General features: G+C 41.4%; 2 protein-coding genes across 2 annotated transcripts; both read left to right on the top strand.

Annotated features, from left to right (window-relative positions):
* The first annotated feature begins 3,776 nt into the window (after nt 1-3,776).
* Nucleotides 3,777-6,398, top strand: LOC131228251 (subtilisin-like protease SBT1.5). Its single transcript, XM_058224158.1, has one exon. The coding sequence runs from the start codon at nt 3,815-3,817 to the stop codon at nt 6,164-6,166; it is 2,352 nt and encodes a 783-aa protein (XP_058080141.1). The 5' UTR covers nt 3,777-3,814; the 3' UTR covers nt 6,167-6,398.
* Nucleotides 6,399-12,728: 6,330 nt separating this feature from the next.
* LOC131227053 (ethylene-responsive transcription factor RAP2-2-like) lies at nt 12,729-24,612 on the top strand. Its single transcript, XM_058222755.1, has 2 exons — nt 12,729-13,094; nt 23,624-24,612. The coding sequence occupies exons 1-2, from the start codon at nt 12,845-12,847 to the stop codon at nt 24,328-24,330; spliced, it is 957 nt and encodes a 318-aa protein (XP_058078738.1). The 5' UTR covers nt 12,729-12,844; the 3' UTR covers nt 24,331-24,612.
* Nucleotides 24,613-26,006: the final 1,394 nt, after the last annotated feature.

Raw genomic sequence — 26,006 nt, 5'->3', positions numbered from 1 at the left:
TTTCAGAATCAAAGCTCCCACTCAAAACTCTCTGAAAAACAAAACAGGACTTATTATAAATGGTAAACTTATTATTTATAAATTGTCATCATTTCTACTAAAATTTCATAATTTCTATTAGATTTTGTGTTTTTTTTATAAAAAAATAAAATAGTAAGTGTAGAATTTGGCCTAACATTATTCTCTTAATTTTTCTAAGTCTCTTTCATGTCGCCTACAAACTTCTAAAGCTCATCGGTCAAGAGTTACGATCGAATTAAAGCTTATTATAAATAATAAAAATGAAATTGAAAATAACTTTCACAAATTTGGCATGAGCAACCTAGCATAGCAGGGTTAGTTGGCTGAAGTAAATTCTCTCACCTGAAAATCATACATGATACGTTGAAAAACTCATTAATTTAGTTTGCGAGATACAGCTGTTTTATGATTTCAGCCTTTGATCGGGCCTTCTATGGTCTATCTTGGCCATGAAAGTGTCCAGTGCCCCTCTAATTCATGAATGGACTAATCTTGTTTTTTGGACGGTGCTTAGTCATGCATGGTCATGATGGGCCTCACCTGTGAATGGTCAAGATTTCAAATAAGTGGCCCACCTTGGGACGTTGGTCATGATCATCTTCTCAAATTAAAGAGACAACATCAACACGTTAGGTACATCACACTCTCGATTGCCGACAAGGAGACATCATGTACATCGAACGGGCAGAGATGGACGGTTCGTTGGCTTTTTATGGAGGAGGTTGCATTGGAGTACTACTCCTGTGATAGTTTAACCGCCATATTAAAACGGTGGTGATTCATCCGCTGCACACACGGCGTAGTTGTACATCCATCAGACCATCCAAATGGTTGATCCGATTCTAGATAGACCATATAACAAAATCACACCGATCAGATTGTAATTTAAATGGTTGGATACTTCATTTTCAACCATCCATCTGATATCCAACAATTTGGACCGAGTGGATAACAACTCATGAGGGCCACATCTAAGGTGATGAGTGACTACCATTTTGATAATGATGGTAAACTAACTCCGAATCTTTTCAATGTGATAAAAAATATAAATTATTTTGTCCTGTTACAATCAAATCCCACTAATAAATCTTTCCAACCCCACAACCAGAGACGTATGTAGAAGTGGGCCAGACTGCAATACGCGTTTGCCACAGTTGTGGATGGTGTATTGCCTGTAAATGTACTGCAATCCAGATTGTCCAAATCATTGGCCCTATTGCAAGTGGAGCACAGCCTTGAATTTTACTTCTGACCATTTTATTCTAATCATTCATTGGATGGACGGTTCAGATCGTCTGACCAACGCATGAGTTGGTGGGTCCTGATTAGCGTACACCCACGCTACATGTACAGTGAATGAGTTGCATTATTTTTTTAAAAAATAAAATGGTGGCAAAATCACACCATGATGCCCATCCTATAGAGTCCAGAGAGGAATCCAGGAAAGAAAGAAAATGTTTCTGCGATCCAGACCATTAATCTAATGGGCCCCATACTGCATGTACACCACCCCAAAAACATCCCAAATTGGAAGATCTTAGCCATCCAATCTGTAGCCTTCTTCTCCTTCTTGCAAAGATAGCCGTTGCCATAATTTTATCTTCTATCTGATAAACACCAATCCAAAGGTAATCTCCGATTGTTAGTCGGACTCCCCATTTAATCAACACCGTTCAACAGACTAGATGCCCCATCACGTGTCCTGAGCCTAGTATACAAGAAACAGCACCACACATCCTCAGCCAAGGATCACATAATCAATCCCCTATTTAAACATTAGTGCTCTTACTAAATCACCATTATATCATTAATCAAATCAGGAAAATCATGCCACTCCCACCGCACACGTGGAAAGGCATACAGTGAATCAGAACCGTCTATCTAGTGGGCTCTCCCATAGATGGCCCGTAGATCATGAATCATACTAATGGAACCATTAATTATATCTTCTTTTCATCATGTATTTTTTAAGGCTGCCAATCAAATGCAAACAAGCATTCAATTTCCATGAATTTGTAATCATGGACCATCCATTGTAGGACCCAATACGTGTACGGTCCCGATCCACCGATTACCTGCCACGTGGATGGTGAAAGGAGGTTCAATCATATTACGAAAGAACCCCCTAGAACACGTTAATTCTCTCTAATCAAATCCCTTTCATAATCCGTGGCCCGCATCTTTAAACAGTAGCCGTTTATTTAATTCTAATAGAGTGCATGAAGGGTCTGCTGTGGCCCACTGTAGATGACGTATTCATTGATATCCACAATAAGAATATTTATATTTGTGGCCTACGTTCAATTAAAAAAAATGAGGGGAACTGCCTGGAGAACCGGTATCCAGGTACCCGACTTGGTGGGTCCACCATAATTTATGTGTTTTATATACTCCATCTATCTGATTTTTCATATCATTTTATGTCGTGAGCTTAAAAATGAAGTAGATCCAAAATTCAAGTGGGCCGTGCCAAAATTCAAGTGGGTGTGTTTCAACCGTAACACACCCACGGTTGAAACCTTCCTAGGGTCCACGATGATGTTTCGTGTGGTGTGGTCCACTTGAACTTTAGATATGCTTCTTTTTTTCCATAATACCTTAAAATGATATGGAAACACGTATAGAGGGTGTGGATAAAACAAAGACATCACCATCCACTGTGAGACTCACGAGACTAATGGTCTATATTGCCAAACCATGGCCCCACTTTAAAAAAAAAAAAAAAAAAAAAAAAAAAGCCTCGTGTATAGCTCTACCAGGCCCTCGCTAGAGACGGAAGGTGTCCACAGTGATGAATATATTTTATCCACGCCGTCCATCCATTTTTACATATATTTTTTAGAGCATCAATCTAAAAGGAGGCAGAATGAATGTTCAAGTAGACCACACCACAGGAATCAGCGTTGATTAAATTTCTACCGTTGAAAACTTCCTAGGACACACCGTTATATTTATCTGCCATCCAACCTGTTCATAAGGTCATATAAATCCGTATGAAGGTATAAACTAAATATCAGCTTGATCCAAAACTTCTATGGACCTCAAGATGTTTTCAACGGTAGAAATTTAATATCCAATCTTTCTATGGTGTGGTCCACTTGAGCCTTAAATCTATCCCGTTTTTAGGCTAGTTATCTAAAATGATCTTTTAAAGTGGATGGACGGAGTGGATAGAGCATATGCATCAATTTGATCCCCCCACATAGCCCACTACAGGACCCTCCGTCTCTAGCTCGGTCCTGGTGGGGTTAATTCCCAATCCGCGCCCACCTGTCAACCACACCGTGGAATAACTTGATACTCCGGCTGCGAATGTCGCTTCGTACGCATTCACTAGGGTTGTAGACGTGGCATAAGCTAACTCAAAACGAATATATTATGGAACTCACCATAGCTACGTCCTAGTCTAAATATTTAGATTCGTTGAACAATCCTAACCTCTGAATCGCGGACACCTGTTTATTGAATAAGACCATTAGATTATCTTCATTTCTGACCGTCCAGCAATTGTCCACCAATCCCATAGTCATACAAATCAAATAATCTTAAATTTTATATGATGTTCAATCTAAAATAGAACCAATATTTTGAACAGTTTGATTTTGATTATTTAAATTCCAAGTGTACAATAAATAAGAACCCGAGTATCATACATCACACTCTGTCAAAGTAACTAATCTCCACCCTCCAAAATCCCACTCACTCATCACTCTCCTCCTCCACTGAAGAGAGTATAGATATATATGCCGCTGCGTCAGATAACAAATCGCATCTCCTCTCTCTCTTTCTTAAAATGCATATCTCCCTCTTCCCTATTCTTCTTTCTCTCTTCTTCTTCTCCTTCTCCACCATTTCCACATCTACCCCCGACCAATCAAAAACGTACATCGTCCGTGTCTGTCGCGACTCAAAACCGTCAGTTTTCTCCGAACACAGCCACTGGTATGAATCCACCCTCAACTCTCTTCCTTCTCAAAACCCATCCCCAGACTCCGTCCTTCGCGTCATACACACCTATTCCACCCTCTTCCATGGCTTCTCCGTCCGTCTCACCTCTTCCCAAGCCCAAACCCTCCAATCTCTCCCCCACGTCGCAGCCGTCGTCCCCGAGCAGATCCGCAAAATCCACACCACACGATCCCCCCAATTCCTCGGATTAAAGTCCCAGGACAGCTCCGGCCTCCTCGCTGAGTCCGATTTCGGATCCGATCTCGTGATCGCCGTTATCGACACCGGTATCTGGCCCGAACGGCGCAGCTTCGGCGATCGAGATCTCGGGCCCATCCCCGCCAAATGGAAGGGCCGATGCGAGACGGGGCGCGGCTTCCCTTCGTCGTCCTGCAATCGCAAGCTGATCGGCGCGAGGTTCTTCTCCGGCGGATATGAGGCCACCAACGGTAAGATGAACGAGACGCTGGAGTCCCGCTCCCCGCGGGACTCTGACGGCCACGGGACCCACACGGCATCGATCGCCGCCGGGCGGTACGTTTTCCCGGCCTCGACGCTTGGATACGCCCGCGGCGTCGCGGCCGGGATGGCGCCCAAGGCCCGGCTCGCCGCCTACAAGGTCTGCTGGGCCGCAGGGTGCTTTGATTCCGACATCCTGGCCGCGTTTGATGCGGCAGTAGCGGATGGCGTGGATGTGATCTCGCTCAGCGTCGGCGGGGTCGTCGTGCCATACTACCTCGATGCCATCGCAATCGGGGCATTCGCCGCCGCCGACCGAGGGGTCTTCGTGTCGGCGTCCGCCGGCAACGGCGGGCCCGGGGGGCTGACGGTCACGAATGTCGCGCCATGGGTTGCGACCGTCGGCGCCGGATCGATGGACCGGGATTTCCCCGCTGACGTCAAGCTTGGGAACGGTCGGATCGTCCCAGGCGTGAGCGTCTACGGCGGACCCGGGCTCGCCTCCGGCCGGCTTTACCCGCTGACATACGCAGGGAGTGAAGGGGGTGACGGTTATTCATCTTCGCTCTGTTTGGAGGGATCTCTAAATTCCAATTCTGTGAAGGGGAAGATTGTTTTGTGTGACAGAGGAATCAATTCCAGGGCTGCCAAAGGAGAGGTTGTGAAGAAAGCAGGTGGCATTGGCATGATTCTAGCCAATGGGGTGTTTGATGGGGAGGGCCTAGTGGCTGACTGCCATGTGTTGCCGGCGACCGCTGTCGGCGCATCCAGCGGCGACGAGATTCGCAAGTATATCAGCTCAGCGTCGAGTGGACGGTCCAAGTCGCCGCCAACAGCGACGATTGTGTTCCGTGGGACCCGGCTCGGTGTCCGGCCTGCGCCGGTTGTTGCCTCATTCTCTGCCCGTGGCCCCAACCCAGAGTCGCCAGATATCCTGAAGCCAGATGTGATCGCCCCTGGATTGAACATACTCGCGGCCTGGCCTGACAGCGTCGGTCCGTCCGGCATCCCTTCTGACAAGCGACGGACGGAATTCAACATTCTCTCTGGGACGTCAATGGCGTGCCCTCATGTTTCAGGCCTTGCAGCATTGCTAAAGGCCGCCCACCCAGATTGGAGTCCGGCCGCCATCCGCTCTGCCTTGATGACGACTGCCTATGTTAAGGACAACCGTGGGGAGACAATGCTTGATGAATCAACCGGGAACTCATCGACCGTCTTGGATCACGGCTCGGGGTATGTGAATCCCCAAAGAGCAATAGATCCTGGGCTAGTGTATGATCTTTCGCCGGGCGATTACATCGACTTCCTATGCAATTCAAATTACACTGAGAAGAACATCCGGGCGATCACCCGGAGATATGCTGACTGCAAAGGGGCACGAAGGGCGGGCCATGTAGGCAATTTGAATTACCCCTCCTTTGCAGCAGTCTTCATGCTATATGGCCGAAGGAGAATGTCCACACACTTCATTCGGACAGTGACGAATGTGGGGGACCCCAAATCGACATACCGAGCAATGGTGAATGCTCCAGCGGGGAGCACTGTGTCTGTAGAGCCAAAAGTGCTCTCGTTCAGGCGGCTCAATCAAAAGCTCAGCTACCTTGTGAGGGTGGAAGCCGAGGCTGTTCGGCTATCTCCAGGGACCTCCAACATACAGGGCGGTTCTCTCTCATGGACCGACGGGAAGCACACCGTCACTAGTCCCATTGTCTTGACAATGCAGGCACCTCTGTAACCCTTGCTTAGGGTTTAGGGTTTTAGAGTTTTTTAAATTATATATTAATTATAAGAGTGTTTTTTTCCCTATAAAAATGTCTTAATTATCTTGAATGTATGCACGTGTTTATCCGCCTTTTGTTTAAAGGGTTTTTTTAAGAATATCTTAATTAACTTAATGAGGATATTCTAAAGTTCTTTTGTAAATTAAGAACATGTTTCCAGTGAAATGTGAATGATGAAGGTTGTAATGTCTTTGAGTAAGAAAGGGAGAGAATGAATGAAATAGTAAATAGACCTTTTTCCTATGCTTGAAAATACACCAGCTGTGAACCACCTAATTTTCACACAGGTATTCTATGGCATGAGGAAATGATCACGCCAATCCAATGATCAAGCCGTCGGTTAGTGGTCCTCCACGTGCTCGAACCTCCAATCAATGATGCAGATCTGGCAGCACATCCCATTGCAGGTACAGTCAGAATTCAGAATATGAATTTGTTAAATCCATATACTTTTCAAATTTAGAGTTTTGCATTGAAATTGTATTTAGCAAGTCTCAAAATACATGGGCTTAGGCACATTCACTACCTTTCGCTGTCTTAGCTCAGCTGTTGGTATGTCATCTTCAAGGCTTCACAACGACAGCGAAACATCTTCACTGATTTAATATGCATGCTTGAATAGAGTCAAACAGAACCGTTTTTCACTGATGGGACCTTTCCCCACATTGCTATCAATGTCTTCATATTGCATGACCTCTCAACATTACGACACTAAATCCACTAATTGTTGTTTGCATATACGATCGTCTGCTTGAAAATCTATCAATAGATTTTTAAATTTTGAGGGTGTTCTTAAGATCTTATCAGGAAAATCTTGCAATAATATTAAAATATTATTCTAAATTACTAAATAAATTTAGGACTAACGTTTAGTGTATTTTCATAATATTTGTCGTGATATCATCAAAGGGTTTAGTGTATTTTCATAATATTGTCGTGATATTATCAAAGGGTTGCTTAAGATATGGAAGGTGTCCAACATGTTTTATATGCAAATCCACTCGGTTCATTCACCAAAAACCCTTATTTGAACTGTACATAAAAATTTCTTCTGGTGCCAATGGGATAATTATAAAAATTGCTCATGAAACCTTTAGAAGTTCACTCAGTGTGGCCTGTCTGATATTTGGATCAGAATATGATTTTTGTATTTTCACTTCATCCCAGTGAGATATACTTGATTGATGGGTTTGATGAAAATAATGGTGGTTCCACACACAAACCTCCTGTTGCCATTCCATCCCCAAACTTTCTTGTCGTATGGCCTACTTAAGTTGTTGATCTGTTTGTTTTTCCATGGATTAGAATTAGTTTTTTTTTTAAAAAAAAATAAAAATAATTAATTAATTAAAAAAATTAAAAAAAAAAAAAATAAAAAAAAAATAAAAAAAAAACCAAGAAGAAGAAGAACTGATGGATGTTGTGTGGATTTGAGACAGAAAATGCTGGGCTCTGTAAGTTTAGGTGGTTTAGAAAATTATAAATGTGGAGAGCATTTATTATAAGGGAATAACTTTTATGTATTTTGAAATAGTTTCTAATCTTATAAATATCTAAAGTGTTTCGTTCTTTTATAAATTTTGAGTGGATTTAGGTGATTTATGCAACAAAACCTCAAACAAAATACAATTAAGAAAGCTTTAAATCTACATATTGCACAAATCCATGTCTCACCACCATTACCTTAAATAGCCCATAAGATGAAATGATCCTACGAGCCGCAGTGAGTCCCAACTCGACTCAGGCCCAACCAATCAATCCAGGTAGCAGAGTCATTTAACCATGGTGTGTGATGATGTTGTTTGCTACAACTCTACTATTATTACCGCTATTAATTATTTAATTAATTTTATCATCATTACAATGAAATAATCAAATGCGAAAAATCATGCAGCACGTATGCAATTATAATAAATTTGTGTGGCATTTGAGTATGCATGAGGTGGCCCCTTGGTGAAGATGAAATCACTAAGATGGTCCACTCATTAGGCAATGTATTTATTCTTTTAAGCTGTCCATTGTTTTAGTATAGAGCTGACCCACCTGTTGAGTGGATTAATTTGTTTTTAAATACTTGTATCCTGAAATAGATGTTTATACTGTGAAAAGAGAGATTCTCTGTGTGGGTCTCCTAACATTCCATTAACAAAATAAATTATTATAATCCATTTTCACAGCTTTTCCGAACATTGGGTTGGCACGTGTGCTGCATTTAGTGACACACGTGAATAACTTCTAACAGATAACTTCTAATCTGTTATGGTCCAACCAGCTGGATTAGGATTTATGGTCCACCCAACAGATAACTTCTAATCTGTTATGGTCCAACCAGCTGGATTAGGATTTATGGTCCACCCAACAGATAACTTCTAATCTGTCACGTGTGTGTGACATCAGACCTGTCTAATAGGTTGGTCCCATCGTAGACTCAACTTGTGCAAAAAATCAGATTCACCGACTCATCACGTGGACCACCAATATATATATTCTGTTATTTATTAAGGACTATTGATGTAGAGCACGTGGTGGACAGTTTCATGGCCAAGATGGATCAGAAAAGGCCTAAGGCCCGGTTGATGACTGGAGTGATCTAGACCATCAGACCTTAAATCTGGCTTATCTCGTAATCTAGAATGAGTCATTGGACGTAAAATATATGATTTTGGTGTAGAACGAGCTTGGGGTAAATGAGCTACTTTAGCCACCCAACTCTGCTACACTGGGTTGCGCAAGCCGGATTTGGGAAATACCATCAGATCTATTTTTATTCTGTTTTTACTATAAATAGTAACTTTTAATTATTATAACTCTTCATCTATTGGGCTTTAGGAGCTGCGGCCAACATGAAAAGTGCATAGAATAATCAGGAGATTAGCTTGGTGAAGCCAAATAGGACACTTACTATTTGTGTTTTCCTTTCATCTAATTCTATGTTACCCTATGAACAAGTTCATGGCAAATAAACATTATTATCTACCCTAGGAAGTTTTCAACATTGGGCGTCATTATCCACACTGTTTCATATGGTGTGGTCCACTTCAGCTTTGGATTTGCCTCCATTCCCTAAAATGACCGGGCAAAATGGATGGACAACATACATCATGGTGGTCCCATAGAGCTTGGTCTTCAAAATGTTTCAAACTAGAAAAGGTAGGTGTGGCAATGGTTTAGCGTAATGTTAGGCTCAGGTTGTCCCTATCCCGGACCCAGTAACCTGAGCCCCGCCCTTCTATAATCAAAGCTGAAAAGGTGTGGCCTAGCTCAGACCTATATGGAAAGATTTAAATGACCAAAGGTTTGCAATTTGAAATGGATGGATGGCTTGGATATACAACTAAGGGCTATGAATTGGTGGGCCTTAGGTTGTCTGCCGTGAAGATTTTTGAACCATTGGGCCAAGCTTATGCAAAATCTTGCATTTATCTGGCCCATTGAAGGCTCTAACTCCAAATACTAAACTCATGACTTTTGATCAAGTCAGGCCCAGAATGGATAGATGCTTGGATTTACAACACATACATCTAGGTGGACTCCACAATCAAGAACTAACCGAATCCACTCCCGTTCGAAAAGTTGATTGCGTAGTCCGATGTGGGCCACCTAATGAGTGCACCATCTTTTACCAGGACACATGGCTCACATGATGAGTGATGAGAAGGCTAAATTCAAAAGGAACAAGGAAACTCTTACAATTGCATATAGAACAAACTCCGTGGGCCCATTGTGATGTATGTGCCTTATCCACACCGTTCATGAGGTCACATTGAAACACAAATATCAGCTTCATTTAAAACTTTTGTGGCCCCATTAAGTTTTCAACGGCTGGCATTTAGTTCCCACATCTACCTGTGGTAGTACTTACCCACTTGTCCCGAGCTCGGGACAGGCTGGGGCTCTGAGGGGCCACGCGATGTATGGGTTTCATCACACTGTCCATCTATTTTTCAATGTTATTTTAAATTACGAGCCTAAAAATGATGCAGATCTAAGGCTCAACTGGACCACAAAATAGAAATTAACCCTTACTGTTGAAAAAATTAAGAAGGCCAGGGAAGTTTTGGATCAAGCTGATATTTTTACATGACCTTATGAACAGGTTGGATGGTAAATAAACATCACGGTGGGCCATGAAAAGTTTTTAACAGTGGGTATCATTAGCACCGCTTCTTCCTGTGGTGTGGCCCATTTGAACCTTGGATCTGCCTCATGTTTGGGATCTTAACTTAAACTTACATGGAAAAATGGATGAACGGTGTGGATAAAATACATAAATCACAGTAGGCCTTCATAGCCCCATTTTGCCTTGGATGGTAATTGTTTTGTCCCTTGGGTTTGTGTCACCAGGTTGGAGGGCAAATAAATATTACCGAAACATTACACTCTTTAATGGTAGGAAGTTCAATCACCACTGTTTCCTATGATATGGTCCACCTAAAATTTTTATCCAATTTAATTTTGGTCTTATGCCCTAAAATAATTTTCAAAATAGATGGACAGCGTGGATGTAGAATAAACATATGATGATGGCATCATGTTACATACACCTTTACGTATGTATTAAAGAAAAAGGCGAGCCGCACTGATTTCATTATGTCTAGGTGAGTATTCACGATGGTGCTAAAGACCCCATATGCATGTGCGAGCATCTAGAAAATCCTACACTGGAAAGATGCACATGGGATACTTTATGGAGTGATCCAGACCATTGGATCGGAGGGACGTGACGATCGGGCCATTGGATCGCATGGATCACATGATCGGGTTATTAATCGTTGATCGTCCACATCAATTTTATACTTAATCATATTTTAGGATTTAGTTTTTTATTATTTTATATTTGGACATATAATAAGTGTTTTAGTTGATTTTATTTAAACTATAGTTATTTTCGTTAAATTCATAAGATAAGGAAATTTTTGTAATATTTGAAACTTCTTGTATCTATAAAAAAAGAGAAAGGCGTGTGATGGATGTGCAAGTTCTCCATCTATCCTCACACCCAGGTATTTTCTTCAGTTCTTCATTCTCCCCATCACAGATATTCGTCTTCTCCCAAACCCAACATTTCTATACCGATTTACAATCCAAACCCTTATCCTAAACCTAATAAGGTGTTTGGAGCATGGGATTAGACGGGTCTAAGTGGGATGGAATTACCAAAATGTAATGATTACATATTATCAGGGATTGTCGTTTAATCCCATGGGTTGGAGGCCATCCCACTTTATGTTTGGGAAACGGATTGGCTACTCATCTTACCACTATCGGTCGGTGCTCTGTGGGCCCCACCATGATGTATGTGTTTCATCCATACCGTCCACCCATTCTTCCATGTCATTTTATGGTATGAGCCCAAAAATGAGTTTGATCCAAATCTCAAGTGGACCACACAGTTGGCCCTAGGAAGTTTTTAATGGTGTAATTCAATCGCCACTGTTTTCCCATGGTGTGGTCCACCTAAGATTTATATCCACCTCATTTTTAGGATCAAGCCCTAAAATTATATTTCAAAATGGATGGATGGCATGAATAAAACACATATATCATGGTGGGTTCACGTAGCACCAACCACTAGGTAGATGAAACCCAAAGTAAGAATGTAGCAACCCTTGCCCCGGCACTGATCCAAGAAGGGGCTTCACAGCTCATACCTTATGTAAGTCCCAAACAGACATTGGGATGACCTATGAGATCTTAAAACTCACTCCCACCAAATCTCATTTAAACCCATGTGCCAAACGCTTCCTAAAATTCTCAATTTCCTTACTTTTTCAAATTACCCAAAGTTTAATATTCACCGTAGATTATATTATGTTTCATATTTTAACATAGACTATACTCTATTCTACAAAGATGTCGTTACCTCTATGAGATTATAGTTTTTTTATCTAATGATATTGTGCTATGATGTTGGTAGCTTAGGGCACGATTACGATGTTGGTAGCTTAGGGCACGATTACTTATGATTTTCTTTTAATTTCATGATATTTATATAATGAATATACTGATATTTGTGTTTTTTTTTTTTTTTTTTTGGTGAAATATCTTAATTCAATTATTTGTTTTTGAATCCTACGTCAACATATCAAGGTGGGCCCACAGAATGGGACGCATTGTTTTGGGTGAGGCTAGGCCGCCTTGTAGAAAGAGGGCACATATGTCATTTTGAAAAGCCAAAGTACCCACCGAGTACTTTACATACCTAATCAGGGGTATTTCGGTAAATTTAGGGGCAATTGCCCACCGAGTACCCAACGTATGGCCACCGAAATAGACGGTTGGATCTATCCGCACCTTCACCTGTAATTTTACTTACTTAAATCAGGAGCATTTCAGTAAATTTTAGGGACCGAACATGCGGACCCATAATGGACGGTTTGGATCTATCGGGAGCACCTTCATCCGTAATTTCAGCAAAATTTTAGGGATCCAAGATGTGGACGCCGTGATGGACGGTTTGGATCTATCGGCACCTTCACTCGTAGTCAGGGGCATTTAAGTAATTCAACCCTCCCCATTCTCGACTGTCTTTCCAATACCTGACATTTCCAATATTTCGCGTTACTTTCCGATCCGATATTTCTCCTTCAAAAAAACAGTCAGGATCCGATATTTCGGACACGATCCAGAAGATGTGCAGAAGATCAATCATGTCGGATTTCATCCCGCGGAGCCGATCGCGGCCACTTACAGACGATTATCTGAAGCCGGTCCTCAAGAAGGGCGTGGGAAATTACTACTCGAAGCCGCTGAAATCGAAGATGGTTGGATTGGAAGACGATTTCGAGGCGGATTTTCAGAATTTCAGGGACGATTCGGACGAAGAGGATGAAGTAGAGGACGTGAAGCCGTTCTCTTTTCCCAAACTGGATTTCTCTCGAGGTATATGAGAAGAAAGTGGATTTTGATTTCTCGGGTTTTTGGTTTCTAGGTTTTTTTTCCCTTTATTTTTCATTTTTTCAAATTGGATTTTTTTGGGGGTTTTATTATTATTATTAATCTTCTCGTGGGGTTTTTGCAATTTTTATTGAAATGACTTTTTTTGGGGTTTGGTTTTTTTTTCTTTTTCTTTTTCTTTCTTCCTATTCTCTTGGGTTTCTTTTTTGCAATTTTCGTGAAATGGGCTTTTTGGGTTTTCAATTTTTTTGTTAAATTCTCTCCTTTTTTTTTTTTTTTTTCTTTCTTTCTTTTCCGAAATGGGCTCTCTCTCTCTCTCTCTCTCTCTCTCTCTCTCTCTCTCTCTCTCTCTCTCCTTTTCTTTTGCAGTTTTTGTGAAAGGGATTTTTGTTATGGGTCGTTTGGATGCCTACAAAATCTGTGAGTGGTAAATGGACTATAGGTAACTGAATTATAAAAGGTAAACAGAGAATATTGTTGAGAGAGGAATACGAGTGACTGTGTTTGTAATGGTGAATTTCTTTATATGTTATATTGCTAAAGTATGAATCTTTACACACCAATTGTATATCCTACATAGCTTTACAATTTCAACAGAAATAGGAAGTGTGGACTTGGTCCAAGTGTACTACGTATTTGATTGGGATTGATGATGCTGTGTGTGGGAAATCTCTGTTAGAGAAGATCTCTGTGATGTGGTTGCCATACATCCCATTAATCTAAGCTGTCCATGTGTGACGAGCACTGAGTCCTTTGGTAAAGATATTAGCAATCTGATCCTTGAAGGAGATAAAATGAACATTCAGTTGACGTCAGGAGACCTTTTCCTGGACAAAATGATAATCTATCTCCCTGTGTTTAGTACGGGAGTGAAACATGGGATTGGTGGTGAGATATGTTGCCCCCAGATTATTGCACCATAATATTGGAGGAGATGGATGCCATATTCCGAGTTTGTGAAGAAGTGACTGAATCTATGTGATTTCAGCAGTGGCGATTGCTAATCCACAGTATTCAGATTCTGTGTTGGATGGAGAAAAGGTATTTTGTTTACGAGCACTCCATGAGATTAAGTTGGAGCCAAGGTATACATTGTAGTCACTTGTGGAATGATGATCATCGCGGAAGGCAGCCCAATCCACATCAGAAAATGCATTGATTACAAAGGACGAAGGTTGTAAGAAATTGTATGTCTGCCATACCGTAGGATTCTCTTTACAGCAGTTCAGTGTTCATTAGATGGATTTTGCATAAATCGGTACACCTTGTTGACAGCAAATGCAATGTTTGGCTGTATTAGTGTTAGGTATCGTAGGGCACCAACAATGCTTCGATATAGTGTTGGATCACTAAACTGAGAACCACCATTGCACGAGAGCATGGAGTTGCTATAGATGGGAGTTGTACGAGTTTTGGCACCATCCATCTTGGTCTTGTGTAATAGATCAAGAATATATTTTCTTTGAGAGAGAAAAAGTCCTCCGGCATCTCTTACAGCTTCAATGTTGAGAAAATAATTTAGCGGTCCAAGATCCTTGATCGCAAATTGTGACCGAAGGTGAGTGGTCACCTACTGAATGGAACGATCTCGTGATGAACATAAATAAGCATGTAGATAATAAAATGAGGATTGCGCTTGATAAATAGGGATGTATCTGCTTTGGATCCAATGAAGCCAAGTTGTTGAAGAAAAGTGCTTAAGCGACGATACTAGGCCCAGGGTGCTTGCTTAAGCTCATAGAGGGACTTGTGTCAGCAGCACACATGATTAGGGAAGCGAGAGTCAAAGAAACCTAGGGATTGTTTCATGTACACTTCTTCTTCCTAGAGGCCATGAATAAATGCATTTTGAACGTCTAACTGCTGAAGTGACCATCCTCTGGAAATGACGATTGCAAGAACTGTGCGAATAGTGCAAGGTTTGACTACGAGACTAAACATTTCACCATAATCAATGCCTTCTTGTTGGTAGAACCCTTTTGCTACAAGGTAGGCCTTATACGTATCAATAAACTCATTGGCTTTTCTTTGAGTCTAAAAACTCATCTACTGCCAGTAACATCCATGCGGGAGATATAAGGTATAATAATCTAGGTACCATTGTGTAAGAGAGCATTTCTTTCAGTACGCACAATGGCATGCCACAGAGGATCTTTGTTTGCTCGAGAGAAGCATGTTGGTTCTATCATCTATGCCAATATCTTCAAGAGAGAGCGGGTGTTTGCTGGTTGTCAAAGCTTTGGATTCAAAGCTTCCATCTGTAGCCCTTGTTACCATAGGATGTGATGGTGCATTGTAGGTTGCTTATCCGAACTGGTAATGGATTGACTATCGTCCTTAATGCAGGGGCATTTTCACACCGGGCTCGATTGGGGTCGCCTGTAGGATGCAGGGACACACTCGGGGTGGGTGACCCATGTGATTTGGGGCCCACGGGGGAGGTCTCGTGTTCGAGACTCCTCACCGGGGGTGATTAATGTGTATTTCACACCGGGCTCGAGTGGGGTAGCTTGTGGGATGTGGGGACACACTCGGGGTGGGTGGTCCATGTGATTTGGGGCCCACGAGGGGGTTTGGCTGAGGTCCTAACCCATGAGATTTGGGGCCTGGGCTATGAGATAAAGGGATTAATTTGTCATACTCTAACAGTTCGAGCTTTTAGAGCAAGTGGTTAATTGTCCTGCATCAAATTGGTATCAGAGCAGGAGGTCTCGTGTTCAAGACTTCTCATCGGGGGTGATTAATACAGGGGCATTTTCACACCGGGTTCGAGTGGGGTCGCCTGTGGGATGCAAGGACACTTGGGGTGGGTGACCCATGTGATTTGGGGCCTACGGGGTAGGTATCGTGTTCGAAACTCTTCACCGGGGGTGATTAATGTGTGATTCACACCGGGCTCGAGTGGGGTAGCTTGTGGGATGCGAGAACACACTCGGGGTGAGCAGCCCATGTGATTTGGGGCCCACGAGGGCGGTTCGGCCGAGGTCCTAACCAGTATTCGAAATATCGGTATCGCACAATGTATCGCACCCTTGGGACACAGATACGTATCGGTTATCGCACGGGATATATCGTTTGTATCGCATAATTTATCGCACTTTTTGGGAAACATGGGGAAACATTGGGCAGATGGTTGAATTTTTCAATGAAACTTCAGGGATTATTAAAAAAGATCTTAATACACATTTTTTCAATCATAAAGTCTCCAAAAAGAAGTGCACATTATAGGTTGTATATGGTCCTAAGCTATGCATTGTTCGATTGAACTAATACAACTATATTTAAGATCCACCCCCCGTCCATCCATTTTCCATATCATTTTAAGACATTATGCAAAAAATAAAGTAGATCCAATAATCAGGTAGACCATACCATAGGAAACAATGGTGATTGAACATTAGTGGGCTACAAAAGTTTTGCACTTAAATATGCTCTTATAGTATTAAATAAACTCTGTTGGGCCCACTGTGAATGTACATGGTTTATCCACGTCGTCCATCCATTTTTCTAGTACATTCTAGGGGTTGAGCGCAAATTTGAAACATATCCAAAGCTCAAATGGACCACACAAAACAGTAGGAATGATGATTTCCACCGTTGAAACCTTCCTAGGACCTACAGTGATGTTTGTTTTTCATCTAACATGTTCATAAGATCACAAAGACATGGATGAAGGAAAAGAACAAATATCAGCTTGATCCAAAACTTCTTTGGCCCCAAGGATTTGTTAACGGTAAATGTTCATTTTGCACTGTTTTCTATGGTGTGATCCACTTGAGCTTTGGATATGCTTCATTTTTTAGGCTAAAACCATAAGATTATCTGGTAAAATGGATGGATGGAGCGGATAAAATACATGAATTATAATGGGCCCCACAAAGTTTACATGAATTATAATGGCCCCACCAATATTTCAAGTGTTAACGTTCAATCCTCATGTTTTCAGCGCACTTGAGTATTTGATCCTGCTCATTTTTGACCCCATGTCCTAAAATGATCTCACAAAACAGATCAACGGAGTGGATTCCTCGCAAACATCATAGTGGGCCCCACCTAAGGTTCCAATAGCAGGAACTTCCTTGGAAAGGCTTTAACAAGAAATCCACGTCCAGCACTGACGCTGCTCAAGCTTGAGCTGTACGGGCATTTCAATGTTACATGGCCTACAATAATGTATTTATTATATCTATACTGCTCATGCATTTGGAGAAATCATTTTAGATCATGAAATAAAAAATGAGTTATATCCAAAGCTCAAGTGGACCACACCACAAATAACAATGGGGACCGATTGTCACCGTTAAAACATTCGTAGGGCCCACCATAAAGTTTATTTTCCATCCAATCTGTTAATTTGGTCGCACAGACCTGGGTGAAGAGGAAAAATAAATATCATATTGATCCAAAACTTTTGTGACCCCCAAAAGGGTTTCAATGGTAGATGTTCAATCTCCCACTGCTGTTTGCAGTGTGGTCCACTTGAAATTTAGATCTGTCTTATTTTTCGGCTCAAGCGTTACGAAGAGCTCGCCAAATAGAGGAACGGTCTGGATATAACACTTAGCTCATGGTGGGACCCACAGAACTTTGTGACGTCAACACACCAGCTTAGTCATGTGTGGTATGGTACCCCTTTCCTTAAAAAGGGCTCGAGCACACTTTTTTTTTTTTATAAAGCAGAGAGGGTTCTGGAAGGCCGGAACCCTAAAATTTCTCCCATATCTCAAGTATCGGCGAGGATTTTGACAGATTTCTCTTCAAAATCGGAGATTTTATCTGCGGTAACCTACTTCGATTTGAATGGCCCACCAAACGGAAGCTTCTGATCATGGCGATCTATTCTACAGGTATCGAAATCCATCATCTGGTTTTTTTTTTTTTTTCCAATTTTTTTGGATAATGACGCTATCCCGAACGATATTTGGCCTCTAAAAAAAAAAAAAATTGGTATCTTTCAAAGGATATCGTATCACTGGACTGCAATACCGATAATATTGGCCGATAGTATCGATATTTCGAACACTGGTCCTAACCATGAAATGTGGGGCCTGGGCTATGAGATAAAGGGATTAATTCGCCGTACTCTAATAGTTCGAGCTTTTAGAGCAAGTGGTTAATTGTCCTGCATCAGTCCTCCAACAGGCTAATGGGTCGGGTGCGAGTGGACGGTTCTTGGATTAGTGTTGGTGTTGAACTTTGAGGGGTATCATTAATGTGTAGAGGGGTTGGGGTGGATGGGTTGTTGTTGTCAGTAGTGGTTGGAGTGAGTGGTATGTTGGGTTCATCAATGGTATTGGGAAGAGGTGATGATAGTGCTGGTTTTGAGAGCATGGTTTAGGCGGGGTTTGGGTTAGTGGGTAGTATGAGTGGTGGTGAGTGGGTGGAGGATTGCAAGATTGTCGGTAGTGTGAGTGGTGGTGAGTGGGTGGAGGATAGTGTTGAGCCGTGCCAGAGGGGAAGGCCTCTTCATTGAATATAACATGACGTTTTGGTGAGATGGTGAAGACACTTGTAACTTTTGTGAAGGAAACTATAGCAAATAAATATGCACAGAAGGGAGTGAGATATGAGTTTATGAGCATTATATGGTCTAAGATGAGGATAACACCACCTGCATCCAAACACACGCATGTGGAGATAATCAGTTGGGCCTTTGAATAGACATTCAAGAGGCGATTTACTATGGAGAATAGGAGATGGAAGTCTATTTAAAAGATAACAAGCAGTTTGGAAAGCGTTAGACAAAACATTGTAAGAACCGAAGCACATGACAATGATGACATAAGGGTAAGTTCAGTTTTTATAATGCATTTGTGTCGATGTTCCGCTAAGCCATTTTGCTCAGGAGTGTTTGGGCAGGAAAACCTATGAGTGATGCCGTGGGAAGCAAGAAAAGATTTAAATTTCTTGTATTCACCTCCTTCATCAAGATTTAAAAGACCTTATTTTATGATCGAGAAGGTTTTCAAATTTTTTAAACAAAATGAAAGATTGGAGGGCATTTGACCAGTTTGCAAGGGCAAACATCCAAATATATCTGCTAAAAACATCCGTACAGTGAATGTAATACCAAAAAGCATCATGTGAAGTTACCGGTGCGGGTTCCAAGAAACCAGAAACAATTAATTCAAGAGGTAAATTATAGATAAAAGAACTGTATGACTTTTGCATAACTGACAAGGGCCACAAAATTCAAAAGTTTTATTATGAGCTGGAAGAGACTGAGATGCAATGAAAGTAGAAAATATATTTTTTACAGTTCACATCTTCAAATGACCTAGGCACTGGTGCCAGATGATCATGGAAGTTTTCTCACCAATGAAAGTAGATTGAGAGGAAACTTTAGACACTATCACGTTCGAGGCAGTATAGTCCCCCTTTATTTGGCCCACGTAGAACCACTCTCCCCGTGCGCCAGTCCTTGACAATAAGAGAATTAGGATGGAACTCAAAGAACACATCATTGTCATGTGTAAATTTAGAAACAGATAAAAGGTTGGTAGATGTTTGTGGAACATGAAAAATGCCTTTGAGAACAAAGGTATTGTGGGTAGGGGAGGGAGTGGACATTCTAATGTTGGAGATGGGAAGGCAAAAACCATTACCAATCTGAAGTTACTTGGGACCAGTGTTTTCAGATTGGAGATTGAGAATGCCGAGGTCAGCGGTCAAATGATTGGTGGCGCCACTATCAGAATACCAATTCTAGTCATTTTTTGGAGAGGAGGTGGCCACGCATGCAGTGGTGTTGAGAGCAGGGGAGGCAGCTTGAAACTGTTGATCAAACCGATGCCAGCAAGTGGTAACAGTGCGGTTCTTGCGGCCACAGATTTGGCATTGACCAGCCTAATTATTTAAGGGTGGTCGTGATTGACTGTGTCCCCAAACACTGTTAGATCAATCATGTGAGGATGATCGGTTGTTGGAATTATGAGTGGCAACATTCATTGTGGGTGTGGCGATATCAATGATTGTATTTTGACAATCAGGGCGCATCTCAAATGCTAAAAGATGAGCTTGAAAGTCACCCTTGGAGACATCTTCTAACATCGTTGTGAGGGTGGTGGCAATGACATCATAGGCTATATTGAGGCCATTGAGAATAATTTACTGCTCATCAGATTCGGGCATCAGGCAGCCTGAGAATCGGCGAGTTGCTTCATCCGTTGAAGATAATCAGTCATGGACAGGTTTCCTTTTCGGATTGTTTGCAATTCGCGTTGACCTGCATGATTTGTGTGCAAGAGTGAGATGCATATTGTTTCTCAAGCGCAAGCCAGACGGAGTGTGAAGAGTCGAGGTCAAGTACTTGGGCCAATGCCGTTTCAAAAAGGGCAAAAAGGAGTGAACCAAGCAAAACTTGGTCTTGTTATTGCCAAGCACCATAGGCAGGGTTGAGAGTGCTCGATCCTTCATCATCTTTCTCATTGAGAGAGCGATCCATCAACGTATCCTTCAAGATCATACCCTTTAAGTAGAGGGATAAATTGGGTGCCTTAAGAGAGAGTTATGGCGGTCCAGTTTAACAAAAATTAGGGGTGAAGGGGGACTGGTTGATGAAGTGGTTGTCAGAGGTGAAAGATTACTTGTTGATGAGAGGGTTGACATTGTGAAGAGGTGGTAGGAATTGAAGAGTTGCTAGGACTTGAGTCTCTTACAAGAAGCTCTGGTACCAATACCATAGAAGGTAAACGGAGAATATTGTTGAGAGGAAAAACTCACCATGTTATTAATGGTGAATTTCTTCAAATTTTATATTGCTAACAGATGAATCTTTATACACTAATCGCATATCCTGCATACCTGTACAATTTCAACAGAAATAGGAAGTGTGGACTTGATCCAACCGTACTATATATTTAATTGGGATTGATGATGCCGTGTGTGGGAGATCTCTGGTAGAGAAGATCTCTATGACTTGGTTTCCATAAATTATAGGTGTTAATTGTAAATTGTTTATAGTATGCCTTGTTTGGCTTTAAGTTGTAATCTGTCTAAATGTAACGGCCCGTGTTTGGATAACTTGTAAATTATTTGCAGCCTATAGTTGGGTATTCACACCCAACAGAGGTTTTTTTTTTTTTTTTTTTTGAGAGAGAACGATAACTTTATTAGAAAAAAGCAAGAAAGAAGCAAAAAGAGAAAGGATTGCTAATCCACTGAGAGAGGTAAATCCCTATAAACCTTCAAATGACATATAAATGTTTCATTTAAGATTGATCACTGGGTTGAGCCCATTGCAGTAAAGGCATGGAGCCAAACCTTACGCTAAACCAAGCATTTGGTGGGTCATAGAAGTGGGCCCACTAATTTAAATGCCCTTTTATGAGGAGAAACTACTGAATATAGACAGTTTAATGCAGGGGCATTTTTACATCAGGCTCGAGTGGGGTGGCCTGCAGGATGCAGGGACACACTAGGGGTGGGTGGCGCGTGTGAGGTGGGCCCCACCCTTGTGAGGCCTATGTGATGTGGGGCCCACAAGGGGGGGTTGGCTGAGGACCTAGCCCATGGGATGTGGGGCCTGGGCTATGAGATAAAGGAATTGATTCACCATGCTCTATCAGTTCGAGCTTTTAGAGCAAGTGGTTAGTTGTCCTACATCACAGTTAACCTTCAACTACCATATAATTAATAGCAACTAAAAGGTTTAAACATGTCTTCAATAATTCAAATACAAAACAACTCTAAAAAACCACATTTAGAAGACATTTATAATGGAATGTTCTTCTCCAGGCAACAACGGGCTGTTATTTCTCTTATATGGACACGTATAACCAATTTAAGGAAATGTAGAATACTCACTAATGAGAAATGCATGGTCTTAATGTATTTTAGTAGGCAACTCCGCTGTCGCGATCCAATATGTGAGCTACAGTGGAATCTCCACTTGGAAATTTGAACTGGTTGACTCTGGGATGTGCGGGAGACAACAAGTCATTTTGTCCCATCTTGCTGGGAGATTGATCGGGTTATTTGGCTCACGGAGTCCATACGCTGTCCTATGTTTGTGGATGACTTTCCATTGATGTGAAACCTTTAACTTCAACAAACAGAACCTTCACTTTTCCATCTTAAAGTAATAAAAAAATGCATCAATATAACATGGTCATTGACTAACATTTCTGCACTAAGAGAGATATGCCAAAAACTTGAACCTTGAATTCTTGAACAACTCAGGAATGATGGTCCCTTACTGCAAAAGACTGCTATCCCAGCCATTCCAACAATGATCTGCAACCCCAATCGCACACAACAATGATCTTTTTTTTGAGTTTTAATATTATTATTATTTTTAGGGGGGTCTTCTTTTTGGGTTTTAATATTTATTATTATTTTTAGGATCTTGATGTTTGCACAATTTCAGAGTTTTGTTTTGTTTTCCGTTTTTTCGATCTGGATCTCAAAGAATGTTTTTTTTTCTAAATAAAAATGGGATTTTTCTTTGGTTTCCGTATTTTTCTTTGACTTACTTTTATGAGTTTTTCAAGATCTTTGGTTTCCCCCTTTTTGTCTTTGTTTTCAGTTGTTGGTTGCTTTTACTTCCTTGATTCCCTCTCTATCAAAGACCGAAGCGCTTTTTCCCTCATCATCAAGGGAGAAAAGTATTTTAGGAGGGTTCTGATTTGATCTCTTTCTTTATTTCTGAATGATCCCAATATTTGGTTGTTTTTTCGTTCTTTCAAATAGTGGTTATTAGACAGCAAGAGTGGCTTTTCTTCATCTGTTTTCCATTTTGTTTCAATCGTAAGGGTTTGCCGCTTTTTGAAATCGAATCCCTACTTCCATCCACCGACACATGAAAATGGAAGAAAGAAGATAAAAATAAGGGATTTTCTCACCCTCATCAATGCATCTTTGATCATTATCATGGATTCATTTTCCGGGTGTTTACATGCTCTCTTCCATCATTGCTGAATCAGCACGTGAATTGTTGTTTCTTGTTAATAACATTATCATCTCTCAGTAGGGAAAAAAGTGGAAGAAGATGAAGAAAAGAAACGTGTCTCATGGCCATGGCCATTCCCATTTCAGGAGTACATAAATAATTTGTAATTTTGGAAATTTGCGCACTTATTAGAATTTCCAAAATCCATTAATGCGGCTCTTCCTTATCCACGCGACTATGGTTTCATGATTTTTTGGAAAATTTTCTCAATGCCAGGGCCAAAAGGGCGGCCTAGGATTTTTAATTCTGTAACTATTTTCTTTATAGCAATGTCTTGTAATTATGTATTTGGGTTCTGATGTTTTCCTAAAATCCTTTCAATTTATGGACCTTAAAACAGAAAAATTTTAGAATCACCCATCAGTGAAAGGATAGGATTTTTGACTTGCACTGCAAAGTTCCTTGTTTTTTTAAACCTTTGACGTTGGGTTGTTCTGTTATTTCCTTCACCGATTGTAATAGTTCCATAGCAAGAACTAATAGAAAACAGAGAAACATTTGATGATGTTGTTATACATCTTCCTTATATGGTTTCTTCCTTTCCCTTTGCATGTTGATATCACAGAATATTCTATTAGAGCCAAATCGGTGGAATACAGTGGACCCGCGGAGAAATCTGCGAAAAGGAAGAGAAAGAACCAGTTCAGAGGAATCCAACAGTGTCCGTGGGGAAAATGGGCTGGCAAGATCAGAGACCCAAGAAAGGGTGTTACGCTCTGGCTTGGGACCTTCAATATTGCTGAAGAAGCTGCGAGTGCATATGATGCTGAGGCTCGGAGGATCCGGGGCAAGAAAGCCAAGGCGAATTTCCCTGAAGAACCGTCCACAGTTGCTCTGAAACGCCCTGTGAAACCGAGTTCTCAGAAAGCTTTGAAGTCTGGGAAACCCACGTGCAATCAATACTTCAATTTCATCAACAGCTTGGATCACGACTTCTACAACACCCTTGGGTTTATAAATGAGGAATCATCTGTTAAGCCATCTGGGTATTTGAGTTCCTTTCCCATGAATGGAAATCCAGTGGAATTTAATTCTGTCATGCCTTCTGATGGTGGGTGCCTGTGTTTCAACTCTGATCAAGGGAGTAATTCTTTTGATTCCTCAGATTTTGGATCGGAACAGGAGCCCAAAAGCCCTGAGACCTCATCCATTCTTGCAACTAAACCCGAATCTGATGGGTCGGAATTCATAGAAGATGCAAACCTGAGGAAGAGACTGAAGAACAGTTCCAAGAATGCAATGCCAGTCGAGGAAGACATGACAATGGAATAATTCAGCCTATACAAGTCTGTATATGAAGCTAGATGCTAAGTATGACAGCTATCTACACAGCTAGATCCATATCAACAGGATACTTATTTAAGAGTATGCTAATGTACACGGATTATGTTAATCTGCTCTAATGGGCCGCATGATTTGGATGGTGTCTAGTCACAAGCACCGATCCATTCACATCAGAACATGGTTTTAAGGCTAGGTGATGCAGACAACTCGTTCGGTCCTGAGTAGAGTCGTGACTCTCCAGAATCAAACCGTGTCGCCACCTATTTTCAAGTCTGGTTTGCAAAGCCGGGTTCAGGGTTCTATTTGGTTTTATGCTTGGGAAGTCTACCACTGAAGTTATTTCTCTACTGGAATAATTGATAGAGAATTATAGTAAGAGGAAGGATCTGTACATGATCTTTATTAACTTGGAGAAATCATATGATTAGAGAGTTAATTTGATAGGTATTGAGGGGGGGAAAAGAAAAGATTTCTTGTTATGATGGAGTGTTAGCAAATATGAGAACTACTAGTGAAGAGACTGGTGAGTTATCCGGAACTCTTAAGTGGGCCACACCACAGGGGAAAGTGATATCTGTGTTTTCAATTTATCCAGGTTGGATGGCAAATAAACAGTGGGCGTCATTACACAGCTGCTTCTGTGGTGTGGTCCACTTGATATGGAAGAGTGGATGGACAGTGTGGATTAAATCCATACATCACGATGGCAAATATTTGCGTTTTCTGTTGCTTCTGCGGGGCCTACCTAAGTTTCAAAACAGCACCATTTTTGTTTTGGAAACTCTCTGTCCTGGTGTGGTGAGTTATGTCAGATGAACGGATTGGACGTAATGTGGAGATATTTAATACTCTGTCTGCGTATGATGCTTGATGCACAGCTACTTACAAATTGCAACCTACGCTTGCTCAATTTAAACCGTCTAAATTGTGAAACGAAACGACTATAACTAAGGGCCTGTTTGTTAACACTTAATTTATTTTTTACTTAATTCGAACCCAAAAAGCTCGATGTCTAGTGGTATTTGTTAATGGAATAACTACTGTTAAAACCTTTTAGAGGTCCACCGTGAAACTTATTTGTCATCTAACCTCTTCATTAAGGACACACAAACCTGGACTAAGGGAAAACACAAAAATCAGTTTGATCAGATCCTTCTGTGCTCTTAAGAAGTTTTCAACGGTAGGCACCCAATTCCCACTGTTTCTTATAGTGTGGCCCACTTAAGCCTCTGATATTCTTTGTTTTTTCCCTTATTTTCTAAAACAATATGGAAAAATGGATGGATGGTATGGATAAAACATATACATCACGGTGGGCCCTACAAAACCGTTGACTGTCCGTGTCTGGCTAATCCTTAGCCAGGTGGGGGTGGTAGGCAGTCCCCGGATTTTTGGCAAAATCCATTCACACGAAGTTCTTGCGTGGGAAGCCTAGGTGGGGCGCATCGTGATTTTTGTGATAAATCTAACTCGTCCATCCATGCTTTGAGCGCATATTTATAGACTTGAGATGAAAAATAAATAGGATACGAGAGTCAAGTGGGCCACACTAAAGGAAAAGGTGGGTAGGGAAACTTTCACCGGTGAAACCTTCCCGGGACGACAGTAATGTTTACATGCCATCAATATCATTCATAAACGTCATTCCTAGTAAGATAAACTGA

The sequence above is a fragment of the Magnolia sinica genome, chromosome 15 (genome assembly GCF_029962835.1).
Source record: "Magnolia sinica isolate HGM2019 chromosome 15, MsV1, whole genome shotgun sequence".
Lineage (NCBI taxonomy): Eukaryota > Viridiplantae > Streptophyta > Magnoliopsida > Magnoliales > Magnoliaceae > Magnolia > Magnolia sinica.
The sequence above is the reverse complement of the archived record's forward strand: the minus strand, read 5'-3'. Positions and strand labels throughout refer to the sequence as shown.

What these genes read in the sequence shown, in the direction of transcription:
- LOC131228251 (XM_058224158.1), top strand. Translation starts at nt 3,815, where the DNA reads ATGCATATCTCCCTCTTCCCTATTCTTCTTTCTCTCTTCTTCTTCTCC.
- LOC131227053 (XM_058222755.1), top strand. Translation starts at nt 12,845, where the DNA reads ATGTGCAGAAGATCAATCATGTCGGATTTCATCCCGCGGAGCCGATCG. An exon ending in CAAACTGGATTTCTCTCGAG is followed by an intron (nt 13,095 to 23,623) that starts GTATATGAGAAG and finishes TTGATATCACAG; the next exon opens with AATATTCTATTAGAGCCAAA.